Below are 25078 nucleotides of genomic sequence, written 5' to 3'. Positions count from 1 at the left end.
GCGGACGGGCGCGGCCGTCTCCGACACGCGCACGCTCATCCTCACCGACATCACCGGCGCAAGCGTCCAACCGCCTCCCAGAGCGGGGACTGTAAGTGCGACTCGCCGCTCCACCGCAGCATCTCCGGCGTCCACGGCCACGACCTCTCTCCACGCCACCTCGGCGCGGCCAACCAGCACCGACCCGCCGGTGCGCCCCATGATCTTCCTCCGCCTCCTACGCATCTCGAACACCACGCTCCTCGTGTCCACGAGCTCTCGCACGCACGCGGCCGAGCCGTCGCATGTCAGCGACGCCACGTCCCGCCACGAGACCACGTCGCCGACGTGGGCCTCGGCGCTTTGGCTGTCGACCTGGATCGTCCTCCCACCGCCCGCCGGGACGTGGCACCGGAGGAAGAGCGCGCGAGCGTCACCGGTGCAGCCGAGGGCGCCCGTGACCTCGACCGAGCTGATCTCGCATTGGAGATGGCAAACGGCCTCGACACCAATACCCCATCCGCCATCCATGGTAGTTACACTTACACTCAGTAGTCAGTACTAGTACCTGGTGCATACATATGTGTATATAAGCATGCACGCGTGGATGAGCATGTAACTTTAGTTAGTGCGTGATCGATCCGGCGAAGACTAATGGAATGTGTGTAGTGTCATACTGCCATGGTGCAGTAAACTTTATCTCTTCGAAACAGCAAGGGCCAGATGGCCTTCCATGCGCATGCTTCTCCTAGCTAGACTGCTAGTCTGCTACCTTCTCAGGTTGACCTATCAGATGACCAAAGGTAAGCTGCAACCCCGACTCAAGACGGAAAAGCTTGGCGAGCCAGTCACCAATCATTATTTTGGGGTACAGTGTGACTCAACATAGACATGGTCTGTTTCAGAGAAGTTTTGACTGAGAGAGGAATGTACAGTACCAGAATTCAAACTCCGGCAGGATTTCCATGCTTGACCAGGCCGAATGAGAGATGGGTCTCACAAGGCCCACTCTCACTGCTTGGGCCTTGAGGTAAAAAATGGCCTTGTAACCTTCATAGCCATATATTCCTGAAATCTTGCACACTTTGACTGTTGATCTGCATCTGAAATTCTGGACATTTTCAGAGACTCAAAGTTCGTGGATGGTTTCAAGAGGCATGAAGTGGAAATACAGTAAGCTAGCACAATAACTACTTGACTGAATATGTCAATCTCTACTGCAGTTTCAGCATGGACATTGTCACTTAATTTTTTTTGCGGGAGAAGGATAAGCATTACATCGGAAACAAAGCAGAAAAGACCCCAACAAACATAAAATTACAGATCCTTCCTTCTGCACGTTGACCGCGTCGATGACCCATCGTTGCCGTCGGTGGCGCGTCGTCGCCGCTGCCTCCCTCAAAGCCTTGGATCGGAGGCAGTCCCCAGGCGAGCGGGAAGTCGCCGAGCGCCGGTCCCGGAAGACCTACACCATCGAGCGCCGCTGCGGACGATCCGATATGCCGCATCTCCTTCTTCTTGATCTCGATTTGGAGGCTCCGCCGCCCTCGGAGCCGACCATGGAGAAGACGCCCACAACACCTCCGCGGAGATGCGAGGGCATCGGTGGCAGTGGATCGAAGACGACGCTCCGCAGAACGCCGACGCCGGAGAGGAGATCCACCGCCCGCAAACTTCAGCCGCCACGCCTCCACCTCCAGAGCGCCGACGACCTGCAACCAAAGAGCGCCTACACTATAAATAGGACACGAGACGGGGATCCCCCGGCCTCCCGCCGCCGAGGCGGCCGACGGAGATCGAGGGATCCAACGAATCACGCCGGCGAGGTGGAGTTCTTCGGTGGGATCCAGAAATCGCCTCCGTAGTACTGTAGACGGGGAGGGGAACGTCCAAGGTCGCACATATCACGAGTACATACAAACAACAGATGCTGCATACGACATGCACCAAAGAGGCGATGATTAACACCGTACCACGAGTACATTTTAATTTTATTCCTTTCACACTCCGAACTAATTAAACTGAGAACTCAGCAAAGTTGTCGCTAATTTTAGAAAAGAATAATCCAAAACATATTGGGCGACCGTACCCCGCTGGCTCCGTAGCGCGATGCTCTCTTGGCCGCTAGTTCTTGGACGCGAAGGGTGATAAGGATCAGAAAAAACCATGGGAGTTGCAGGGGCCCAAAGGCAAATTTCCCTCGCCACATTCAGAAGTAGTCGCGTTGAGGGTCTAAAAGCACCTTACTCATTTTGGACACCAAATGTATCCGTTTTGTTCGGTTTAAGGCCCCCCCCCCCCCCCCCCCGCGTTCCCCCTGCCCCTCTTTGGTCGTAGACTGCTACCCTGACTCAAGATGTCACCAACCAAGACGGACATGATCTGCTCCAGAGAAGTTTTGAGTGAGAGGGGAATTAATGTACTCCGTACCATAGTTCCAACTTCAGCAGGTTTTCCATGCTGGACCAGGCAAAAAGAGAGAGATGGACCTCACAAGGACCACTGTTACTAATTGGGCCTTGGGGTAGAAAATAGGCGTTGCAACCTTCATAGCCATATATTCCTGAAATCTTGCTTTCGGATCTGAAATTCTGAACATGTCCAAAGACTCAAAGTTCGCGTATAACACATGTGTGGTCTAGAGAGGCATGAAATGGAAATACAGAAAGCCACCACGAGAATAGACTGAATATATCGATCTCGACTGCAGTTTCAGCATCGCAGATGATGCATACGACGCGCATCAAAGTGGCAAAGATTAATTCAACGAGTTATATTAACTAGCTAGAACTATGCGCGCGCAAGACCTCGTCGACGAACCTGTCGAGGTTTCGTTGCGACGACCCGCCTGCCGCGACCGCGCTCGCGGCCTTCTCCTTCCACTCCGCCGCTTTCCTCCTCATTGCCGCCGCCTTCTCCCCGTCGCCCATCAGCTCCCTCAAGGCGGCCTCCACCTCTGCCTGGCCGGCTTCTCGCGACAACTGGACGCCCACACCCCACTCGTCGCACGCGTACCGGCAGTTGGTCACCTGCTCCGAGAAGAAGGGCCAGCACAGCATCGGCACGCCGGCGCGCAGGCTCTCCACCGTCGAGTTCCAACCGCAGTGGCTCAGGAACCCACCCGTCGCGCGGTGGCCCAGCACCGCCTCCTGGTCGCACCACCCCACCATCAGCCCCCGCCCCGCAACCTCCTCCGCGAACCCCTCCGGCACCGGCAACATGTCGACGCCGTCCCGAACCATGTCGGGGCGGACGACCCACAGGAACGGGCTGCCGGCGGCTGCTAGCCCGCGCGCGAACTCCACCATCTGCTCCCTCGTCACCACGGTGATGCTCCCGAAGTTGACGTACACCACGGAGCCGTCCGCCGGCTGCGCGTCCAGCCACGCGACGCATCGGTCGTCCTCCTTCCACAGGCTCGAGGTGATCGACGGGAGGTAAGACGGCGGCGACACCTCCGGGCCTAGAGGGCCGATGGTGAAGGTGTTTGGCAGGCGCGCGCGGATGGCATCCAACGCGACGCGCTCGAGGTCGTCGAAGGTGTTGAGGAGGATGCCGTCGGCGGCGGGCGCGTCCAGCTCGCACCGCTTGATGTTGATGGTGAGCATTGTGTCGTCAGCGTCCGTGGTGCGGATGAACGTTGGGAGGTCGCGGAGGCGGATGTCGCTGATCATGCCGGCGATCCAGTCCAGGGGCGTGTCTAGGTACCCGTTGGTGAAGCAACTCTCGTCTGCGTGTGCATCGTTCGTTTGAATCAGTTCCAGTTACATAACAGTGCAAATGAGAACGCATACAATACGAATCTTTAGCGGACTATTGCATCCACGTTTCATATATGTCGAGTGGAGGAAGTGAACATGTATGTATTTTAATTTATCATAAATCTTTTGTTTGCTTTGAGATATGGATATGCAAGCTCTTATGTCATTATTCATACATATGGTACAATGCTCTCAAATCCATCACACTCTCCCATCCACTAATCCACCTATTTAATTCTCATTCTAAAATTTAAAGGGCCTATTTCAGAGTAATTATCAAAATAACATTAAGTTTTAACCAGTGTTTTTTATGTCGATGATTAGAAGAATCCAAAATTAACAAAATTCAAAACCTAAATTCCCCAAAATAAAACATTATGATTCAAAATAAACCCAATGAAACGAAATTTAATTAGTCTACGGAGCGTGTCTAATATAAGTTTCAAGTATTGCAAAACAGATAAACAAGCAAAATGATACCCATGGAGAATGGATACTACGCGAAGATGTCTGCCCACGTGGCAAGCCAACACATGTGAAGGAGTGGAATGCTCCGCATAGTCACCACGCGGTGATCATGTGGCGGTCATGGTTGTATGTTCATCCTCGTCGAGCAACCGTCTGGTGGGCATGCCCACATGGCTATTGTCACATATTCCTGCTACCTTGTGAACGCCCTGTATGCCTCGTCAGCCGACGATTGTCCCATGTTCATGCCTACTCAGCAATAGTTTTACATGAATCCGTAGTGCCATTAGGGTGGTGCGTTGTTGCAGAGGCTGAGTGTAATTGGTATCTTCTTGATATTAATATATTCCCTTTATCGAAAAACATGAATGGGCAAGCGTCGGTTGTCGCTTTAGGCCGAAATATGTACTTCCCGGGTATAGCCAGCATTCGGCTGCGTACTTATATTTTTTTTACATAGTTGTTTTGAAAATTTTCCATGATTTTGGTACAGTTTTGACCCATCGTGAAATAAAATGTTGCGATTTCATGACATCCGACGTGTGGCGCGGGGGGGCAGTGGATGAAATCCACAAATCCGCCGGAGCACGCTCATCACTATGCTTTTGTATTACGATGGGTTGTGCCCAAATGATGACATATGAGATGTGTTTTCGCTGTCCCTCCCAAAATCCTTGGTCAATGTGTGGGCCACAGTGATGTTGTGTGCGAGCACGCCACTTGTACACGGACCTTGATCCTTAAGTACCAAATAGAATGTAAATACTATGAATATTAACTTGATAAACTTCAAAAATGCATAGATACATTTTCGACGTTGTCTTGGTTTCAGGCGTGCTTATCCCGATGATATCGTGAGACTAACCACCGACAAGTTGATGTTGCGAGCCACCGCTAGGCACTGATACGTCGAAAATGTATCTATGCATTTTTGAAGTTTATCAAGTCAATATTCATATTATTTGCATCATTTGTGCTATTTCCCTACTGTTTTAAGTATTTTTGGGATTTCCCATGAAATTTTATTATTTTAGCATCTAACGGTAGAAATAGCCGAAGATGGAGTGCATGAGACAAAAGAGGGGAGTCATAGGGTCCACGACGTGTCTGCTCTACCACGGCGCGTCATGGTGTGGTCCACTCCCACTTGATCATATGATCTTGTCGAATCTTGCAACTTCGGGTATGTCTTGACCTAAAACCATCTACATATACCTTCTTCGGTTTTTATAGCAACAAAGATGGTGGTACGAGGCGAAACAACAAAGCCGAGAAATAGATCGCCAACATGATGCATCATATTACCAAGTTCTTGTATGCTTGTTCTAATCAAACTTGTAAGTTAGGCCATGTGTGAGTAAACATCAGTATTAGTTGGAGAAGAACTTGTGGTGTGTCAGTATAAGTGTTTTTGGAACAACTATGGTGTTTTACTTTTTTGTTCTACCTCACTTGGGATAAATGAGATGCGTATGTTGTGTTGTTCAGCGACGGGTCTTGTTTCATATATACAACAAGCACATGAGAACTTTCAATATCATGCCATTTATCTAAAAGAAATACTATTTTTATTACTTTATTGTAGGTGTTCCTTGGTGTTTCCCTCACACATATACTACTAGTAGCTAGGATGTGTTGTCATCTTAATATTATACCCATATGAATGTGTATCAATTCTAAACAAACATAAAACTTGCATGTGCTATAACTTGTCAGCTTAATTACTTTGTGCCATATGGTTTGAGAGAGATAGAGGGGTCAAATTGTTAGAGATATATTTGGTATAGGTATATTAGGTAGTCTAGGATTTATACTCTCTACCTACCATATTTTTAGGAGAGCTATCTTAGCCTCCAAGTCTTGTATTCTATATATACTCGCACCGAGAGACTCAATACAACATCCATCATATTCCATCAATCCCTCTCTCTATCGTTCTACACAAATGAACACATGAGCCTTCGTCCATTTTCCAACATAAGAAATGACTTTCACCTCACTTTTGTGGTTTTTTAAAATTGTCATTTTAGTTAATCCAAAAGTATGAAACACCTTGATTACTATTGTTTATAAACCTCTTACAGCTGTTGTATGTGACAAATACTATGATGGAGTTGGAGACAACGGGGCGGGTTTCTATGTTTTGAGTGGGTTGTTTGATGAGAATAGATATAAATGCAATTTTCTTGTGTTCAATATTAACCCTCGAGTCATTTTTCTGATGAAGATGTTGCTTGCTGCAACATTCTACGTTTGGAGTCCCGTCAAGTTGGTTGACACGCAGTTTGTTACCTTAAGGCAGACGCACATGTACCATGTGTTGGTGCTTTAGGTGATGGGTTGTATCGATCATTGTCCACCTTGAACATAGGTTTGAGTATAGCTTTTTCCACCATCTCACAACATTGCACGAGACTTAGAGACACACTTGGGACCTTGCAACGTGTTTTCAAGCGAAGGAGTATCTATAAAACGCGACATTCCGTACAAGATTGTGTCATGTTCACACCCTGTTCTAACATCTCTACTGCCATGATATTCTTTCAAGTGGCCTCCTCAACGGCTCTCCCCTATTTATATGGAATCTTCTCATGCACACTATTCATATCGCTAGAGTCGCCCCACCTCGTGACACCCACAAACACACATCACCCCTTCCCGAGCGAAGACCATGGACCACCGATGAGTCGTTTGCCACCCAGTCGGCCAGGCAAGCGAGGAAAGGTGCCCCACCTCAGAAGGTTGGGTACATCATGGGCTTCTGCAGCTGATCATATTTTTCTATCACAAAATGTTACAAATTGCCTACCTCTGGAACTTATTGCGTTCGTATGAACCGTATGAACCTTATCGTGTTTGCATAAGCTCTTATTCTATCATGTACGTGTTTCTCCATTTTTCTATCACAAGCTGTCCTCGCTTCGACGCGATTGCTGTGGTATTCTTTTGGCTCATGGATCTATTAAGGGGTACATTTGGACCCACACGTTTTGCATTTCATCGAAGTGCATGACGCCTGTATCATTTAGCCATTTTTCTGAGTGATTCAGCTTGACAAAATGAATGCCAAGCATGTGGGCAACTAAATATACCTATAGATATGTCCCCTAAAATAGTGTGTAATCGTACGGTCTACCGTCCTTTATTATGGACATGCATCTCAACCATCTTGTTAAACGATTTTCTTGGCGCCATGGCGCATAATGGGTATAATATATCTTCACTTTGGTGAAATTTATGGCGATATTACAAAATGTTAGGATTTTTTGCTGGCATGTAGCATTTGCATCCTAAAGTCAATTTTGATTGGAATGTTTTTGTCGGTTAATTAATTGGTAACAAATGTGTAACACTAAGTGCACACTCTAAGGGTGCATTTGGAAGCCTGTGTGAGGGCCAACGGGGTTGTTCATGTGTTAGGAAAGTATCCTTGATGAATAAATGTGTACGGATTGTGTCAATCATATAAGACACAATTCGGTAAAGAAGGCAATGAGTTAACCACACCGATCACATCATGAATGAATCAATCACAGTGATCATGGTGTCCCCCTTATCAAAACCATCCATGATACCGTTGCACCTTTTCATATATATAAACATGTAACCGATGGGAGAACAACCATCGGTTCCAACACACACAAAATTGCATGGTATCAGAGAGGGTAGTCTTAGCACACCGATCCTAGGTTCTTCCACCACTTCAGCATCGCGCCGCCTCTAGGGAGATTAATCTTCTCTCCCCTGGGTGGCACCCAGTCTCAATCAAAGATCAGATTGGTTTAGTAGATTAGATCAATTTCAGAATTCCCAATTTTCTATTAGATCAACTAAGCCAAATAAATCTCTAAATCTCCACGGACCTTATGTCCCTGCGCAAATAAGATGCACATGCACACACCAAGGTCGCGTGGCGAAGGGAAGATCAACACCACTGAACGATCCGTCACCGCCGAGTCGTTCTAGCACTCCAAGATGATCAGATATGGCGCCGAGTCGTTCTAGCACTCCAAGATGATCAGATCTGGCAGGCCATGCGTGCAAAGTTCTACATCAACGATCTAATGCCTGCACTATTACTCCCTCAACTCTACGATATGTGGGACACCCCCACCTCGTGCAGCGACCTGGCGATGCGCCTACGGCACACTGGCATGACCTAGCCACCTGGGAGGCGGGGACACCCGCACATGACATCGGAGGACCGTGAAGGCACATTCCAATCCTCAGAATTCACGGCGCATCTCCTTCTAAAGGCTTGGAAGATGATTCCAGCAAGCCGTTTTCCGATACTTGTCCTCCCACCTCCACCGCTCTCTTCTGCGACCGCCCTGTGAGAGGCCGGATCGATCCTGAGCCCTTCCCGTCGGAATAGCCGGCCGGAGGTGGAAAAGGAGAGACGATGTAGTAGGTGTAACATAGTAGTGTTAGGTCTTATGCTAGGTTCTGGTGCGATGACGTTGTCTAGCACGATGCCGAGAGGTGGCGGCTCAATCTCTTGGCCGAGATCTGCAGCCTTTTGGCAATCTTCCTCCTCGACTCACTGCTCCTCCGGTTGGAGCCGAAGGCGTGTGGGAGGTGGGTGGCTAGATCCTCCACAAATAAACGGCCATTATCCTTGGCTTCGGGTGCCCAAGGTGGGAGATGGAGGCTTATCTTGTTCGCTCGTCATGGTGATGAGGTAAAAGAGAAGTTTCCTGCCCCGGCCAGAGGGTGGCCACACAAGCAACACGTGAGTAATGAAGCTGCTCCCAGGAGCACATCCACGGCGACCCTATCTTGGTCGTCGCTCAACAAGGTCGACGGGCGACCGCTCCCACCCTCTTCGTCGGTGATGTTTCTTCCCGGCCGCCGATTGCAAGTCAACAACTGCCTCCAGGCTTACTTGCCAAGGCGGAGGCCCCTCTGCATCAGCGCAGTAGGCTCCCGGCGGCTCACCCCAAGTGGCATAGTCCCCGGCGGTGATCAGCTCGGCTGCGCTGCCATGCGAAGAAGCAGTGGTTCTGGGACCGGATCCGATTGCTTTTGTAATTTATCTGTTAGGATCCTTTGTGCAAAGAGTTTGGACTGGTTTGTGCTTTTCCTTTTCTTGGTAGTCCTCCATGTAATTGTGGCTCCACCGCTGAATTAATGCTTCTAGGTTCCTCTGGAACCTACCCCTGTTAGGGCATCTCCAGCGGCGCAACGCAAACGGACGATGAGCGACCGTTTTCGTCCGCCGTGACCGGAAATGCGTCTGGCACCACCTCTAGTGGGGCGACGCAAAGTGACCGGGCCATCCACGGAGACGCAAACCTGGCCCAAATATGCGCCAGGTTTGCATCTCTGCGGACGCTCGGCGGACGCGCAAAGTGTCCGCTCGCTTCTCCATCGGGCCCGCCTGGCAGCGAGCCTGCATCGAGGGTATCGCTTCGGCGGTCAGCGCTTCGCTTCCGCGTCTGCGCCGCAGCCTTCACCATCAATGGTGCGGCTGCCTGTTCTGCACGCGCACTGGCGGACGGCGGCTGGGCTTCTGCGCCGCCTTCAATGCCATCGTATCCCGCGCGCGGCCGCGCTTAAAAGACCACCGGCCGCATTCCTCCTTCCCCCACACCTCCACTCGCAGCACCACCGCCGCAGCGCCATGGGGAAGAAGAACGACTTCGAGACCTCTGGCAGCGGCTACAAGAGGGTGCCGCTCCCCGTCACGCTGGGGAGGCTCATGCACGACAAATGGATGCCGTGCGAGCGCTGGGCCGGCGTGCAACTGCCTGGCGGCTGGCGGCTCAGCTGCCGCCGGGTGCCCATCCCTGCACGCGAGCCTGATCGGACCGCGGAGATCCGACGAAGAAGGCGGTACCTGCCGCCGGACCTTTGCGACGATCCGGCATACGCCATCGACTCCGGCAGCTGGCGTACATATCTGTCGACCGAGACGGATAAGAGAAGAAGGGCGGGCTTCATGGGCGACAGGGATTTTCCCTTCGGGTCTGCATCGCCGACTCGTCCACGACGACAGGAGGCGCCGAGGCGTCGTCAGCAGGCGGCAACGCACGCGCAGCACAACGACGACGACGACCACGATGACGACGCCTACGCCGCGTACGACGATGAGGACGACTACATCGAGGCGCTCGCGTACCATAACGAGGAGGTGAAGGATGACAGCGACGACTACGTCGCGGCCGTCTTCCACGAATGTCAGCAGGCCGTGGCGGAGGGCCGCAATTTCGAGTTCCCGGAGAACATGATGGACGACGAGATGGCGAAGCTCGGCGTCCTCGTCTCCGAGAACGACGCGCCTGTGCAGCCGCCGCTGCCCCGGTACGCCACCGGCGTCATGCCGCCGGGCCTGTCGGAGGATGAAGACCTTCGACTGGCACTGCAGGACTCGGCGGCGCCACAACCGCAGCCCTGGGCACCGCCTCCACCGCCGCCAAAGCCGCAGCTCTGGGCGCCTCCATCGCCGCCACAGCCGCAGCCCTGGGCGCCTCCTCCACCGCCGCCACAACTATACCTCTGGGCGCCTCCGCCGCCTCCACAGCCGCAGCTCTGGGCGCCTCCACCGCCGCAGCCCTGGGCGCCTCCTCCACCTCCAGCACCGCCGGCGCGCCCAGCGTACGCTCCCCCGGATGGCAACTGGCCGTGGGTGATACCGGAGCTCATCATGCTCGACAGTAGGCGTTAGGTTTTTTTTTTCATGTTTTAACTATGTAAATTATATATGTTTCATGTCTTAAAAAAATAATTCGGCCAAAAAAATCCGCCGTGCCGCTGGAGCCACCCGACGCAAACGGACACGCGGTCGATTTCGACCATTTCGACCGACGCAAACGGACACACGCAGACGCTAAAATACGTCGCATCGCTGGAGATGCCCATAAAAAAAGCTCGGAAGATCCACGCGCAACTTCAGGCTGGGCCATCTTCTACTGTGTGCCTGCACTAGCCCATGAGCATCCACGATTTGTTTTTGTGTTGCATGCAGGAGAAGCAAGCTGGGTCACGCTTCTCATCTACACTGAGATTTCAGTCCGCGATCGTCCAAGGCTGCAAGTCCTCCATGCATGTGCGTCTTTCTCATCCAGTACATACCGATCTGGACGACTGGGAGCAGCGCCTGTCGCGACTACTACATCAACCACGCGCGCACGCGCATCACGAGGTGGACGCCATGGCACGCACACGTGGAACTTCATGGACAACATGCATGTGGGCATGTGGCCATATATACATCGTTCCGCGTGACGACAGCATCGATGACGAGAGTACAAACATCCCGCGCCGAGCGATCACCGAGCCAATCTAGCTATCCTCAGCGACACTGCACCGAGCCAAACTACAACGAGCCAAACCACGACGTAAGTTGTATGACTATTTTGGGTGATGAGCTAAGATTTCCGTCGAGCGACATTAATATCACCCACACGCAAGCTTGTGTGGCGAATCAAGAATTTCACTTCGAATTCCGGACCTGAACATCCTGCCGCTCATGGTGTTTCACGATCAGTATTGGAAATGAACGAAGAAGTGGTGGAACGTGCGGAACCACATATTGGATCACTCCAGTGCGGCACGAAGCCGCTGACGCTGAGTAGGCTCCTATGCCGCTAGCACGGTGGAGGTTCCGTAGCGCGTCATGAGCACCGGGCAAAGGGACGGTTGAGCAACTCAAGCGAACCGCCCTACCTGACTTTGGATAAAGATAGAAGGGAGAAGGTTGTGAAGGTGGCCTCTACTTCGCCGACTTCTTCGATGACATCAACACCAAGAGAGACCTTCAAGTATGAAGATGAAGTATAAAACTAGTCTCGTCAACTAAAGAATCGGCAATCAGCTGGCTAGCACGTTCAAAGTAGATACCTTTCAGCACACTTGCCATTATTTTACGCATGTCTTTGTTTTGGGTGTGAAATACAATATGTTATCATCTTATGCATTTATATGTTTCTTGACCTGAAGCAAACAATCTGACTTAGATGGCACTGTTATCAGAAGATAGTGGCGAAGAAAGAGAGGATATATGCTCTGAGCAGGCGGTCAAGAATGTTAACAGGTGCATCAAGAGCTGATCGAAGTTGAGGTAGCCCAAGAATCCGCACGCGCTGGGGGTGAAGAAGAGGTAGGCGGAGAGCCCCATCTCCTTGGCCACGTGCACGGCGAACCCCATGGCGCCGTCGGCAACGACGCAGGTTACCGGCGGGACGCCCTCCGTGCGGCCGAGCCGCTGGACGAGCTCCCTGACGTGGCCTGGGCACGCCCGCCGCGTGGCCTCGCAGAGCGCCCAGATGTCCTGCGTGGCGTCGAGCTCGGCACGAGGGAGCCCGTCGGGGATCGTCTCGAACCGGAGGCCGTCGGCGGCGGCGCCCACGACGGCGCCGGGCCCGCGGGACCGGAGGAGGCGGCCGTGGTTGTGCTCGGTGTGGACGAAGGTGACGTAGAAGCCACGCGCGTGCAGGGCCTTGGCCAGCCGAAGGAACGGGTTCACGTGGCCCTGCGCCGGGTAGGGAATCAGCAGGACGTGCGGCGTTGTGGTCGCCGGCTGCGACGAGGGCGCCATCTCTATGGTCTTGCTTGCTCTCCTATGCTTTGGTTCGGTCAGGTGTAGCGTAGGCCTGTGTGTGTGGGTCGTCGATAGGACCCAGGAAAGAATTGGAGGGTGTGCAAACCTTCAAAAAAAAAAAGTTCGCACTACCCCATGTGCTATGAAGATTTGCCAAATCAATAGCATATATAGCTAATATATAGCTAATGTGATACACAACATTGTAGATCAACACATGGGTTTCAGTTTTACATGATTCCAATACAAATAGCTCAAAACATTAACCAAGTCTTACATTATGAAATGAAATATAGAAAATTACATCACTAGGATTTGGCAAACCTACGTTCTTTCATTCCCATGAAGGTTTCAACTATGTCATCTTCACTTACTTTCAAGAACACATCTTGCTCAATAAATGTCACCAAGCAATAGTTCAAGAGGTCATCACCCATACTATTTCTCAACTTGTTTTTCACTAGACTCATTGAAGAAAATGCTCTTTCAACATTCGCTGTCGCCACCGGTAAGAGCAATATCAACTTGAGAAGTAAGTAGACTAGATCATAAACAACATGCTTGTTTGTTTCAACAAGCTTAATAGAGAGCTCACCAAGATGATTTACACATTTGAACCTATCATCCCTTCTCATATCATTGATAAAGGTATCAAGTTGGAATTCAAGCCTTATCAAAGACAAGCTTGGAAATTCATTGGGGTAGAAGCTTGCAAGTTTCATTACCTTTTGTGCATCATAAGAAGCAAATGAATTGAGGGGATTCAAAGCCGACATGCAAATAAGCAACTCCATGTTAACCTCATCAAACCGATTATCAAGCTCTTGAATAATTTGATCAACGACACCAAGATACACTTCTCTTCTATACCGATCATCATTTGTTTGTATTTCATAATACCGATGTGATCTACCATGAGCCACGTAATTGTCCTCCGGTGAAGGAACTCCAATGCCATGTTTGTTGCAAAACAATGTCACCTTTGCGAGAAATCCTTCCCATCCATTAGACCTCATACGTTGCATTTGATCCTTTGCCAATCTAACAAGATCCATTGCATTAAGAATATCTTGATCCTTCTTTTGCAGAGATATAGAAAAGTCATTTGTGTATCCAAGAATAACAAGCATCAAGTGAAGATTGAAAACAAAGTCAAATGATTCAAAGGCGGCAGCAATTCCACGTATTCTTGACCACTCACTCTTTTGAGAAGGATCCTTTCCAATCCTTACAAGCACTTCAAGGATTGTGGAGTACATATCAACAATGTGTAGGATGGTTTTAAAATGAGAACCCCACCTAGTATCACCGGGTCTAGATAAACCCATTTCTTGATTCAATCCACTTCCACTTTCAATTTCACCCATTTCAAGTGTTTCATAAACTTTCTGAGCTCTAACATCTCGAAGCATGTCATGACGTTTGCAAGAAACTCCAATAATATTGAACAAGTAAGAAACATGATCAAAAAACCAAACACATGCTTCATTTTGCAATAAGAACCAATTGAAGTTGATGTGCAAAGCAATGGATATAATAAGCGGATTGTGACTCTTGCATAATCAATGTTTTCAAGCCCTTAATCTCTCCCTTCATGTTGCTAGCCCCATCATATCCTTGCCCACGAATTTGAGTGGGAGTCAAATGATTATCCTTTAGCAAGGATATAATTGCAACCTTAAGTGACAATGAAGTTGTATCCGACACATGAACTACTCCAAGGAACCTCTCACATACTCTTCCCAATTTATCAACACTAGTGGTTGGGGTGCCCCATGGGGCGCCTCCTCACTGGTCCTTAGCGGTCCAATCAAAGAGCCACAAGAATGTTCAACGTCAACACTATAATAGCATTAAAAGGAAGCCTAATACATTTCATCAACCACCGCACCAACACACAACCAAACCAACAATAAGGATGTGCAATTTCCGACACAAACATTTACAACATCAGAAGAAAAGGACAATACACTGAGGTTGCTCTTTGTTTCCAGCGCCATGAAGTAAGCGGCCGCAGGCTTGATGTTGAACTTGGGAAGCGCCATGGGCTTCTCTTCGGGTAGACGGCCTGCCAGATCTTGAATACAGCCCACGCCATCCCCATCTCATGGCCTGTAACGGCGAGCCCTTCGTTCGTCCCTGCAAGAGCTTTCACTTCGTACCTTTAGGAGAAGAAGCAAGGTGTAAGGGGAAAATTTTCGGAACTGTGATCCAAGGAGGAGTAGAAAACCGCGGTAGAATAACAAGTTACTTGTGAGACACAAGACCGGTCGATGATGTTCACACCACGTCCTTCCCAACCACTTCTCCAGCATCACAAATACTGCATGTTGACACCGAGCAAAGATAAATAAGTTAGCTTGATGGCGTAATCGAGTACCGAAAAAAGTTCATTGTTACTTTCAAGGATGATATTCAGGCACACAGATATTCCATACAACTAACAGGAAGAAACAAAGTATCATCTGATTGATTTGACAATAGTAAGTGCATAACACAATGTGCTCTGAGGAGATCATGTCTACTTATAATACACTTATCAGATTCATGGCATGAAACATTTCATGTGAACAGGGATCCTAACTTTTAAGATTTCAGGAAGTATGGTGGCTTTTTGTTCACCCCACTGTATCGAGGTTTGGGATTTGTGAGCACAATTACCAAAGTTGGCATCACATGTAACAAATATAAATCATATCAAATTTCACAATGGTTTCCATCAAATACCTTGATATAGATCAAAAGAAAAGGACTGAAATCAATACTCATGGTTATGATTCAGGGTTTGGCAACATAGAAAACAATCAGTTATCACCATATTGTTCTGTAATAGTATTCTTAGTTCCATGCAAGATTAAAGCAAAGGATTTGAAAAGTTATGCTCACCAATTCTCCTTTCTTCAACTGTTCATGGACCTCCAATGGCCAACACTAAAACCCAAGTAACTGCATAATCAAGACTAACCTGCAAACATCAGGATATTTTGATTATTCAGAGGTAAAACCAGCACAAAAGTATTACACAATATAAGAAGATGCATTGAAAAACAAGATTATGGAAGTGTACCATCAAGGAGTTTTTTCTAGTGTTGCAAGATGATTTCTTGATCTTCTTTCCATACACGATAGTAAACATTGTGTAAAATTGATGCAGTGCTTGCAGCAAACAAAGCATTGGGACAGTGGTAACCTCCAATCGATGAAAACATATCTCGACGAACCCGACAGTTCAATGATATAGGCCCGTATGAGCATACACAGAATATTTTGTAGCTTACCTCAAATCTAGATGGGCTTAATATGGGCGGAGAAAAAAAAAATCTAAGAAAGCACCATTAATCAACTACTCGATTATTTTTAAAACAAAATCTAGAGTAATCACCAAAAGAACCACAACCTCCAACCTAGAAAATGAACAAGAATAGTTGGCTTCAATAATATTGAAACTATACATTGAATTGTAAAAGTAACATGGGAAAGAGGCATTACCGATACACATACAAGCATGGATATATCAATTAACGGGACAAAAAGATCTAGTAAACCAATTTGAATAGAAATGCCCACACACACATGAAAACAGACATATATCACATCGACATCAAATTTATTTATAACTAATACCACTGTTTAAATATATCAACTGAATCAACACGAAAAAAAAACTGAAATTCCAATCCTCTTCAGAAATTTCATACAGAAATAGAAGTAATTAGCTCGCCATTGGCAGGGACCTCGGTGGGGCGAAGATATTGTTCATGATCTTATTCAGTTTGGTAGGGTTAGAGGATCTGTTGGTGTAGGAGAAGATAGCCCCAACATGACACTCCAAGAACAGAAAATTAACATCTTGAAACGACAAATTTGAAGCAGTAAAAACATCTACAAGCAAAGTTAACATACGACATTAAAGGTAGGGGAAAAAAGAGGAGGGACATGCAAACCTGAATCAACACAACCCCTTAGTCCCGCTGCCGAGTCAATCTGCGTCGTTTTTCTCAACAACTTGTCGGATGCACGCGCCCTGACACTCCACCTTCTCCACAACAACATCCCTGCTTCTCCCGTGGAAACCCATGGATGGAGATGTCCTCATGACCAACATAACAAAGCTGAAATAATCGAACAGAAGAAGTAAGCAAAGCTGGGCAGTGGTAATTTGCAGAGTAGGTAGGAAACACTGATGTAAAGCTCACTCACATACAGGTTTACAATTAGCATGAAACTAAAAGTAAGCACAAATTGGTAGTCTAAACTATACAGGAGATTTATACAATGATAAAATCAAATATTATTCTAAGGAGATTGAATTATCTAGATGAACCTTTTGTAGTTGCTAACCTTTTCGTATTTAATTATGTTAATCTTGTTAATCTGATGAAAGGTAAGTTAAATAAAAATGCATATTAATAAATTAAATCTATGAAAAAAGTAAGCTTTACCACCTTCGGAACCCATCCAAAGTTGCACATGACTAATATCCTCCCACATTCTCACACATGATCCGAGTTGTGATCCTTAGTACTTACTCAAGTAAATATTCCAAGTCTAACAACTATTTGGAATTATTTGTGAGAGGGGATGCACTCCAAACATATTTCAAGTGCTAATCTTTACCTGGGGATGATACAGACAAACACCAACTATAACACCCCACAACCACACTGCAAGATATGGAGGAAAACATCTATGTATTGAATTTAACAACATCGGGGCACCCCTTGTCCTCCTGCTAATAATTATTCACCACTTATCCTGCATCAACTAACATGCCACCTTAAATTTTTCCTGAGGTACTCCTGCTTCAACCACAACAAGATCTCCTATTAACCAGCAGTCCTCAAGCTTAACCCACAGCCACAAGCGCGAGCACAAGCACAAGCAACCCTTGTACACCAACGGAAGCACTCGAAAACATCACGTCATTGAGCTCACATCAACTCATCTACCACCTCCAAATAAAATAGAAAATCATCTCATCGCATGCCTCCCCACACCATACCGACCACTTAAATTATACTACCCACCAAAGAACTAAGAGCACACCAACACCACATCCAATCTCATCACACAATTCTCTCGTCGCCAGCAAACTAACTTACAAAGATATAGAATAAAAAAAAAGCTCAAGCCTTTGCCATCTTGAGCGCTCAAACACAATTCAAGCCTACCCATCAACAGATAAGCTATCAATCAAATATACAAACAAGCATCAAGCATGAAAGAATGTGAAGGCGTATAGTGCAAGGAAGCAGAAATCGAAGTAAGGACGCTGTCTAGGAGGAATGGCGAGCATTTAACCGCTGCCGTTCCCGCAGGCGGTGATGGTGGAGTCAAGCTTGAAGCCTGAGGACATCCATCGGCCAGCCAGTAATTAATGGTAGCCGGATCCAGCATCCCGTCAGCGACGTGCAGTCCTCCTTCTCCCTCCGCTGCCTTATATCCTCCCCGCGCTGATTCCCCTCCTTCCCCATCTCCTATCCAACCCGCTCGCAGACCGACCGACAAAAAACTCCTAAGGTGGCAGCGTCCCCCGTCACCACTCAGTGTGGCAACGGAGCCGCGCGAGACAGGATCCGTGTTGGCGGCCAACACCAGCGAGGGGCAAGGAAAAGGGAGTCCCTTTCCTGGCAGTGGTAGAGGCGGCCGCAGGGGCCCTGACCTTGTCGTCGCGACGCACCGAATACATCCACATCCGACACGGGGTTCTTTTTGTCGTCCTTGATCGCCGACAGAGCAGCAGCCCATGGTCTTCATTGCTTCTCCCGCCTCCTATTGGAAGAGAAGATCACATGGCGGCAGCCCCGTCGATCTAGGGTTAGGTATGGCTGCAGGGGAGGAACGACCTAGGGCTAGGGGAGAAATCACAGAGGTGGGCAACGAGGAAGCGTGCCTATGAGGAGAGGAAGAACGAAAGAGGAGGAGCCTACCCGCGCCGCCGCCGGGGGATTGAGCTTCAGTGACTTTGCCAGCCCACAAAGTCACTGACTTTGTGTCACTTACAAGTGGGGCCACGTGGGGCCCACATGATGAAGGGTTCCACCTGACCCTACTTGTAAGTAACACAAAGTCAGTGACTTTGTGGGCTGTCAAAGTCACTGAAGCTCAATCCGCCGCCGGGGTGTCCTGGACACGTTGAGCCTCTCCTCTCGAGAGCTCTCTTCGGGAGGGGAGGCACGAGTGGGCGAGCAAGCATTGTCGCTATCATGGGTTTTCGCCAGCGGCTTTGTTTACAGATCAGACGGCGCGGAGCAGCCTTTTTCTCCCAACCAGCAATCACCAAGTGGAGCGCCCTGGCATAGGGCAAGGGTACTCGCACTTCATGTTTCTCAATAACGCAAGCAAAGAGCAAGTTGTTCTTTATGAGATATATCACTAGACTCATCGGCTAGAATTGCATAATAGTCATCACCAAGTTCTTCAATGATTAGTCTAGTGGTTTCTTTCGCACAACACTCAATAATGTCATGTTGTATCTTAGGACTATTCAAGATGCAATTTCCAGGAGCATTCTTCAGAACAACCTTGTCAACTTCTTCATCATTTGCAGCAAGCCACTTTAGAAGCTCAATAAAGTTCCCCCTATTGTTTGATTCTTCACTCTCATCATGTCCACGAAATGCCAATCCTTGATTCAAAAGAAACCTCAAGCATCTAAGAGAATAAGTTAGTCTATTCTTGTAAAGGAGTAAATCCTTCTTAGACACCTTCACAATAACATTATCAATTTTTGTGTTGGGTGTAACAAATAAGTTATACTTCTCTAGAGCTTGGTTGTGAATGTTTGTGACACCACCCACATGTTTCTTATATGCATTGGGTCTTCTCCAATCTCTAAAACCACCTTTAACAAAGGCATCACCACCAGGCGCCCGTGCCCCATTGGATCTCCCTTTGAACAAATAGCACACAAAGCAAAACACAGCATCCTTCTCGATACTATATTCTAGCCATTTGTAATGCTCAAACCAAACACAACTGAAGTGCCGACTTACGCCATATATTTTTCTGGTTCCGAAGTCATGTGAATATGGTTGGCATGGGACTTTTGCGATATATCCTCTCCGAACAACATCCTGATCATTGTCAGCATATGCAGAAATAGGAACCCTTTCCCCTGGATCATACGGCCTGAAGTGAGCATCATATGATGTTGCACTTGGTCGTTCTGGTGATGGTGGATCTGGTATTGTATCTTCTGTTTCATTCTCACTCTCGGAATCAGATTGGACAGGAGGTGCGGAATGCCTTGGGTCTTCGGTTTGCTCATCAGCTACAAGTACAACCATGAGCAATGAACTAGATGCAATCTTCGCTTCACGATTCCGGAAAAGAGATGCAATTTGGCTATCACTCTTTCTCTTCATAATCAATCTACAGTTACAACAAACATAGGAAAAATTAGAAATTTACAGTCCTACTCCCATTACTGCCTAGTGCCTACTCCAGGGAAAAATTCGAGGGAAAAATTCGTGGGCACAAATTCATGGTCAGGTTGCTCCTACAGTCCTACTCCCATCACTGCCTACTCCAGCTCAAATTCGTGGGAATCAGCTCAAATTCGTGGGCATAAATTAGAAATAGGTTGAGAACTTAGGGATTCATACCTGCAGACTCGATCTGGCCGAGCGGCGGGCTGCGCGAGAAACGAACGGCGAGCGGCGGTAAGTGGAGGCTGGAGAGGGGAGGGAGGCAGGCTGGCAGGGGCCAGTGTCCAGCGAGGCGGCGACGACCGGACGGCGGCGAGTGTGGGCGTCTAGTGCGGGCGGCCGGCAAGGTCGTGAGATGAGATGGAGCTGGAACCTGGGGATCGAATCTTGTCTCGTGCTAGGCTGGTAGCTTAATTGGCTTATTGGGCTGTTTTGGACTCTTGGGCCTCATTTTCAGTCTGAAAAAGAGCAGGTAAAAAAAAATCTTCAGAATTCCAGGGTGTGCAATGGCACACCTTGCACACCCGCTGCGTCTGCCAATGCTCACAAGTGGCTTTTCCCCCTGAGCTTTCGAACATTTTGACTGGTATTTCAGCTTTGTATGTAGAGGTTGTTTGATGTGTGGAATTAGTAATTTTTGCTATGGGCATTGTCCACATATTTTCAAAAGTTTTCCAAGTCAGCAAGACTAATTCCTGGAAAAAAATTATCAATCATGATTTTTTTCCGAAGACACTTGTCTACTCCTCGTTTCTATGGTTTATAATAACCCTACATGACTCAAGAGTACATGTCAATGTGGACCTAATTTATTTTTGTTTCCTTCACATTAATGTATTATTTTAAAGGTCATGGCATTTTCGTAGTTGATAGGCTCCACCAATCCACCGCTCCTCCGCTCGCGGATGCCACCGGCGTGCGCCGCCACTAGAGTACCCTTTCCCCTCCGCGTCGTTCATATCTTCCTAGCGTCGGGTGGTCCCCATGGAGGACTAGGATATAGGGTTCTCAGGCGCTCCAATCTCCTAGGGAGACTACGGGGGAAGGAGGTGCTAGGGCACCGCCGAGGAGGAGAGGAAGCAAAGGCGCATCAAGGAGGAACAACAGAGGCAAGCCATGGAAGAGAGGGAGCATATGCATGCTGAGGAGAGGAGTATTGGTTGAATCACAACCTGCAGCGCAGAATCCTAATTCTACAGGAGAGATTGACTTCTCCCGAGGAGCTAGAGGCTATGTCGGAGTCGCGGGGGTGGCAGCAGGAGGTTTCGGGAGAAACTCTACCGCTAAAGCTGGAGCTCCTCCATGAACGACTTCGGGAGCTGGAGCATGGTGCTCCTCCGGCGTGAATGGGGCTTTCACGCGTATTACCATCTGGTGGGTAACATACACGAGCATCTCAAGCCGACATTAATTCAGATCAAACTTCATGGATTGGATTATGATCATTTGTGATGATCTCAGGTAGATCATTCTCCTGTCGGCACATGAGAGGCTAATTGATACCAGGATCACAAGAGATGGGGAATCTATTAGAACTGGAGGTTCTGTGGAGTTCGATGGATGGTCGGCACAGATTCTGGTATCCCCTCTCTCGCTGGAGTCACTTTTTTCCTCGGTCGACATTGAATCCGCCACGAGCTGATTCACAGGGGATTTTTCGAGAGAAATCCATTGACTTGGACCGGGAGTTTCTCGTGCACAATCGACAAACCAAACATAGGTACACATCGGGCTCTGCAGGTCCAGGTTTCATATAGTACTGCTGCTCGGCGTGATGGCTTACGGGCCCCATAGAAGGGGGACATGGAAACAAGCTTAAATAATAAGTTGGGTTATCCATGTAATACTGATTCCTAGTTTTCTCATTTCTTGTAAAGATCTAGATTTTTAGTAAAGCCGGTTTTGTATCCTCCCTCCTTCCGTACATTGGTGGCCTAGGAAGGTTGCTGGTGATTTGAGAACTTTTGCTCAAGTTGTTGCATCACCTAGTTGTTTTGATCCTTGTTCTCCATGACTCGCCACATCGACATCGATGTGTGATATAGGTGGATGGGGGCAGTGGAAGATTTCGTAATGACAGTTGTCCGCCACAGAACAAGAATAATGTGTGGAAAAGGCATTCGGATGAGGATGTTGGGCATAATTTTGGGAGTGCTAGGTCTAATTCAAACACTCGTTGGAAAGTTGCTGCTGTGAAGGACAAGCATGCAGTTTGCTAAAAACTATGGTGATGGTGCCGCTTCTTCGCACCAAGAGGGGTGGAAAGGTTGTCCACGAAAAAATCTTGAAACTCGGAGGTAAACCACCTAGTAGTTTCAACTGCAACTTTATGGATCATTTCACTATGACATGTCCAACAATTTGATGTGATATATGTGGTAAATTGGGGAAGATTAGGCAATTGTGCCAACAGGTGATATCGTGGGTATGTGTTTCTTCTATGTGTGTTTTTCAGTCACTTGGCCTTGTTTTTTTTCTATCACCTTGATTCTTGTTTTTCTGAGATTGTAAAGGAAAAAGTTTCTGAGATTTGGAGCAAGAATTTTCTGAGTACCTAGGCTCAAACTAGAGATGCATTACTAGGCCAATGAACAAATCTCAGATCACAATGTGATTTCCAAATCCTAAACATGTGGAGAGAGCTTGTTATGTTTGTGAACGTGTGGTGATGAGAACTTGTGATCTACTGATCAATATATCACATTGGTTAGCTGCTGCTGGGGCAAATCTATTTTGCACAAGGCTTGGGTTAGTGTCAGAAATGTACCTTAGAGAAGAGGTGTGATGAGAGTGTAACTTTTGCTGGATCCCTGGTGGATATAACTCCAGAGGTGGATCAATCTACTCTTCATAGGTCTAAATATTGTAGAATTCTACTTGGGTGTCGTGATATTGATCAACTTCCCTCTGAAGCTGAGGGTGTTCTCGGGGATTACTTCTATGTGTTCAGTTATGAAATGAAATATGTTGTGGTTACAACACTTCCTGGAACAACTTATGTGGTGCACACTCAATCTAACACCTCAGCTAATTCTTTTTCTCCTAAGAGGCCTAAATATGATACCGATACCTCTTCTGAATCTTCTGAAGAGCAAACTGGTAATAGCCAAAATGTGAACTATGGAAAAAGCTATTGCAATTATCTGGCAGTGGTGAATGAGAATGATTTTGATGATGATGTGGAGGGTGCTGATGAAGATGAGCTCATTATTGTTGTGATTGCTAAGCAAGAAGAAGATCAGAAGAGGGGAAAGGAAATGGCTGATAAATCTGCTAACTCCGGGCCTGTTTGTCAACACCCGAATTTTTAAGTCCAGATGCCTGTTATGCCATACATCGCAATCCCAGGAATATTGTTGTTGCGAGACATAACAGTTGAATATCATAAGTCATCATTCATTACATACCATAGTCGTCTTACAAATTCAGATCATATGATCCATATTACACAAATAGTTGATCTATTGATCAACGGACACAAAGTTCATAGCGGAAGCGTAAATAGAAGGGACTCTCTAGTCCACAGGCCAACGCTTGACGTCGGAAGACTCCTAGTTGTCGTAGGCGTCCTGCTGGTCATCTCCTTGTTCATCTTCATACTCTGGCCATTTGAATAGCCAGGGACAAAGCCGTGAGTACTTCAAGTACTCGCAAACTAATACTAGTGTAAGTGCTAGACATTTCTAGTAAGGTTTGCTAAGCTCTAGTTTATTTGCATAAAGCCAATTTTAGTTCACAAGTATTTGAGAAAAAGCTTGTTCATATGCTAACTAACTCAAGTGGGAACATTAGTGTCATTCCCACCATTCAAGTGGTGGTTTCAATTCAATTCACCGCTTCACAATTCATTTCACCATCATTCTCAAGAGTTTGACATCGGAAACTGTAGGGCCTTTCCAACCGTCCGTAACCGTGGACGCGGCTATTCGAATAGATTGACACTCTGCAAAGGTTGCACACTTGTGCCACAACATTTGATTTCATCCGTCGGGATTACCCCGAATCATCGTAACACAGTACGCGGATCATCAACCATAACCTTTCACTTACAAATCCTAGTATGAGGACCTCTCCCCATGAGCTTGGCCTCCCAGTGAAGCCCAACTGTCAACCTGGGAACTGCACAGGGCTTGGCCATACAATTCACCTCAATTCACATCCTTTCTCAACAACGGAGGCAGCCTCAAGCATAACCCCTATGATGTGTGTTCAGAGGGAACCCATACTAAGATGCATAAACTTCCAGTTAAGCCCTACCCATAATCAGGTATTGTGGGGGTACTCAATATTGGAAAGTGATACATCTCCGACGTATCGATAATTTCTTATGTTCCATGCCACATTATTGATGATATCTACATGTTTTATGCACACTTTATGTCATATTCATGCATTTTCTGGAACTAACCTATTAACAAGATGCCGAAGTGCCGCTTGTCGTTTTCATTGTTTTTGGTTTCAGAAATCCTAGTAAAGAAATATTCTCGGAATTGGACGAAATCAACGCCCAGGGTCCTATTTTGCCACGAAGCTTCCAGAAGACCGAAGAGGAGACGAAGTGGGGCCACGAGGTGGCCACACCATAGGGCGGCGCGGCCCAAGCCCTGGCCGCGCCGACCTGTAGTGTGGGCCCCTCGTGTGGCCCCCTGACCTGCCCTTCCGCCTACAAATAGCCTTCGTCGCGAAACCCCCAGTACCGAGAGCCACGATACGGAAAACCTTCCAGAGACGCCGCCGCCGCCAATCCCATCTCGGGGCATTCAGGAGATCGCCTCCGGCACCCTGCCGGAGAGGGGAATCATCTCCCGGAGGACTCTACGCCGCCATGGTCGCCTCCGGAGTGATGTGTGAGTAGTCTACCCCTGGACTATGGGTCCATAGAAGTAGCTAGATGGTTG

The 25078-nt window shown here is 47.9% G+C and overlaps 3 protein-coding genes and 1 pseudogene across 3 annotated transcripts; all 4 read right to left on the bottom strand.

Moving 5' to 3' along the window:
• Positions 1–2759: 2759 nt before the first annotated feature.
• Positions 2760–3653, bottom strand: LOC127328554 (UDP-glycosyltransferase 85A8-like). Its single transcript, XM_051355148.1, has one exon. It carries the CDS (start codon positions 3651–3653, stop codon positions 2760–2762), a length of 894 nt encoding a protein of 297 aa, XP_051211108.1.
• An 8509-nt stretch (positions 3654–12162) lies between these two features.
• On the bottom strand, positions 12163–12859 carry LOC139835480 (UDP-glycosyltransferase 85A1-like). The gene has a single exon (XM_071825335.1). It carries the CDS (start codon positions 12745–12747, stop codon positions 12163–12165), a length of 585 nt encoding a protein of 194 aa, XP_071681436.1. The 5' UTR covers positions 12748–12859.
• A 137-nt stretch (positions 12860–12996) lies between these two features.
• Positions 12997–14795, bottom strand: LOC139835479 (uncharacterized; annotated as a pseudogene).
• Positions 14796–19079: 4284 nt separating this feature from the next.
• Positions 19080–20541, bottom strand: LOC127328552 (uncharacterized). The gene is made up of 2 exons (XM_051355146.1): positions 20358–20541; positions 19080–20124 (listed from the first exon to the last, which is right to left on the bottom strand). Exon 2 carries the CDS (start codon positions 20115–20117, stop codon positions 19080–19082), a length of 1038 nt encoding a protein of 345 aa, XP_051211106.1. The 5' UTR covers positions 20118–20124; positions 20358–20541.
• Positions 20542–25078: the final 4537 nt, after the last annotated feature.

The sequence above is a fragment of the Lolium perenne genome, chromosome 2 (assembly GCF_019359855.2).
Source record: "Lolium perenne isolate Kyuss_39 chromosome 2, Kyuss_2.0, whole genome shotgun sequence".
In the NCBI taxonomy this organism is placed as follows: domain Eukaryota; kingdom Viridiplantae; phylum Streptophyta; class Magnoliopsida; order Poales; family Poaceae; genus Lolium; species Lolium perenne.
Note: the sequence above shows the minus strand (reverse complement) of the source record. Positions and strands in the feature narration are given on the sequence as shown.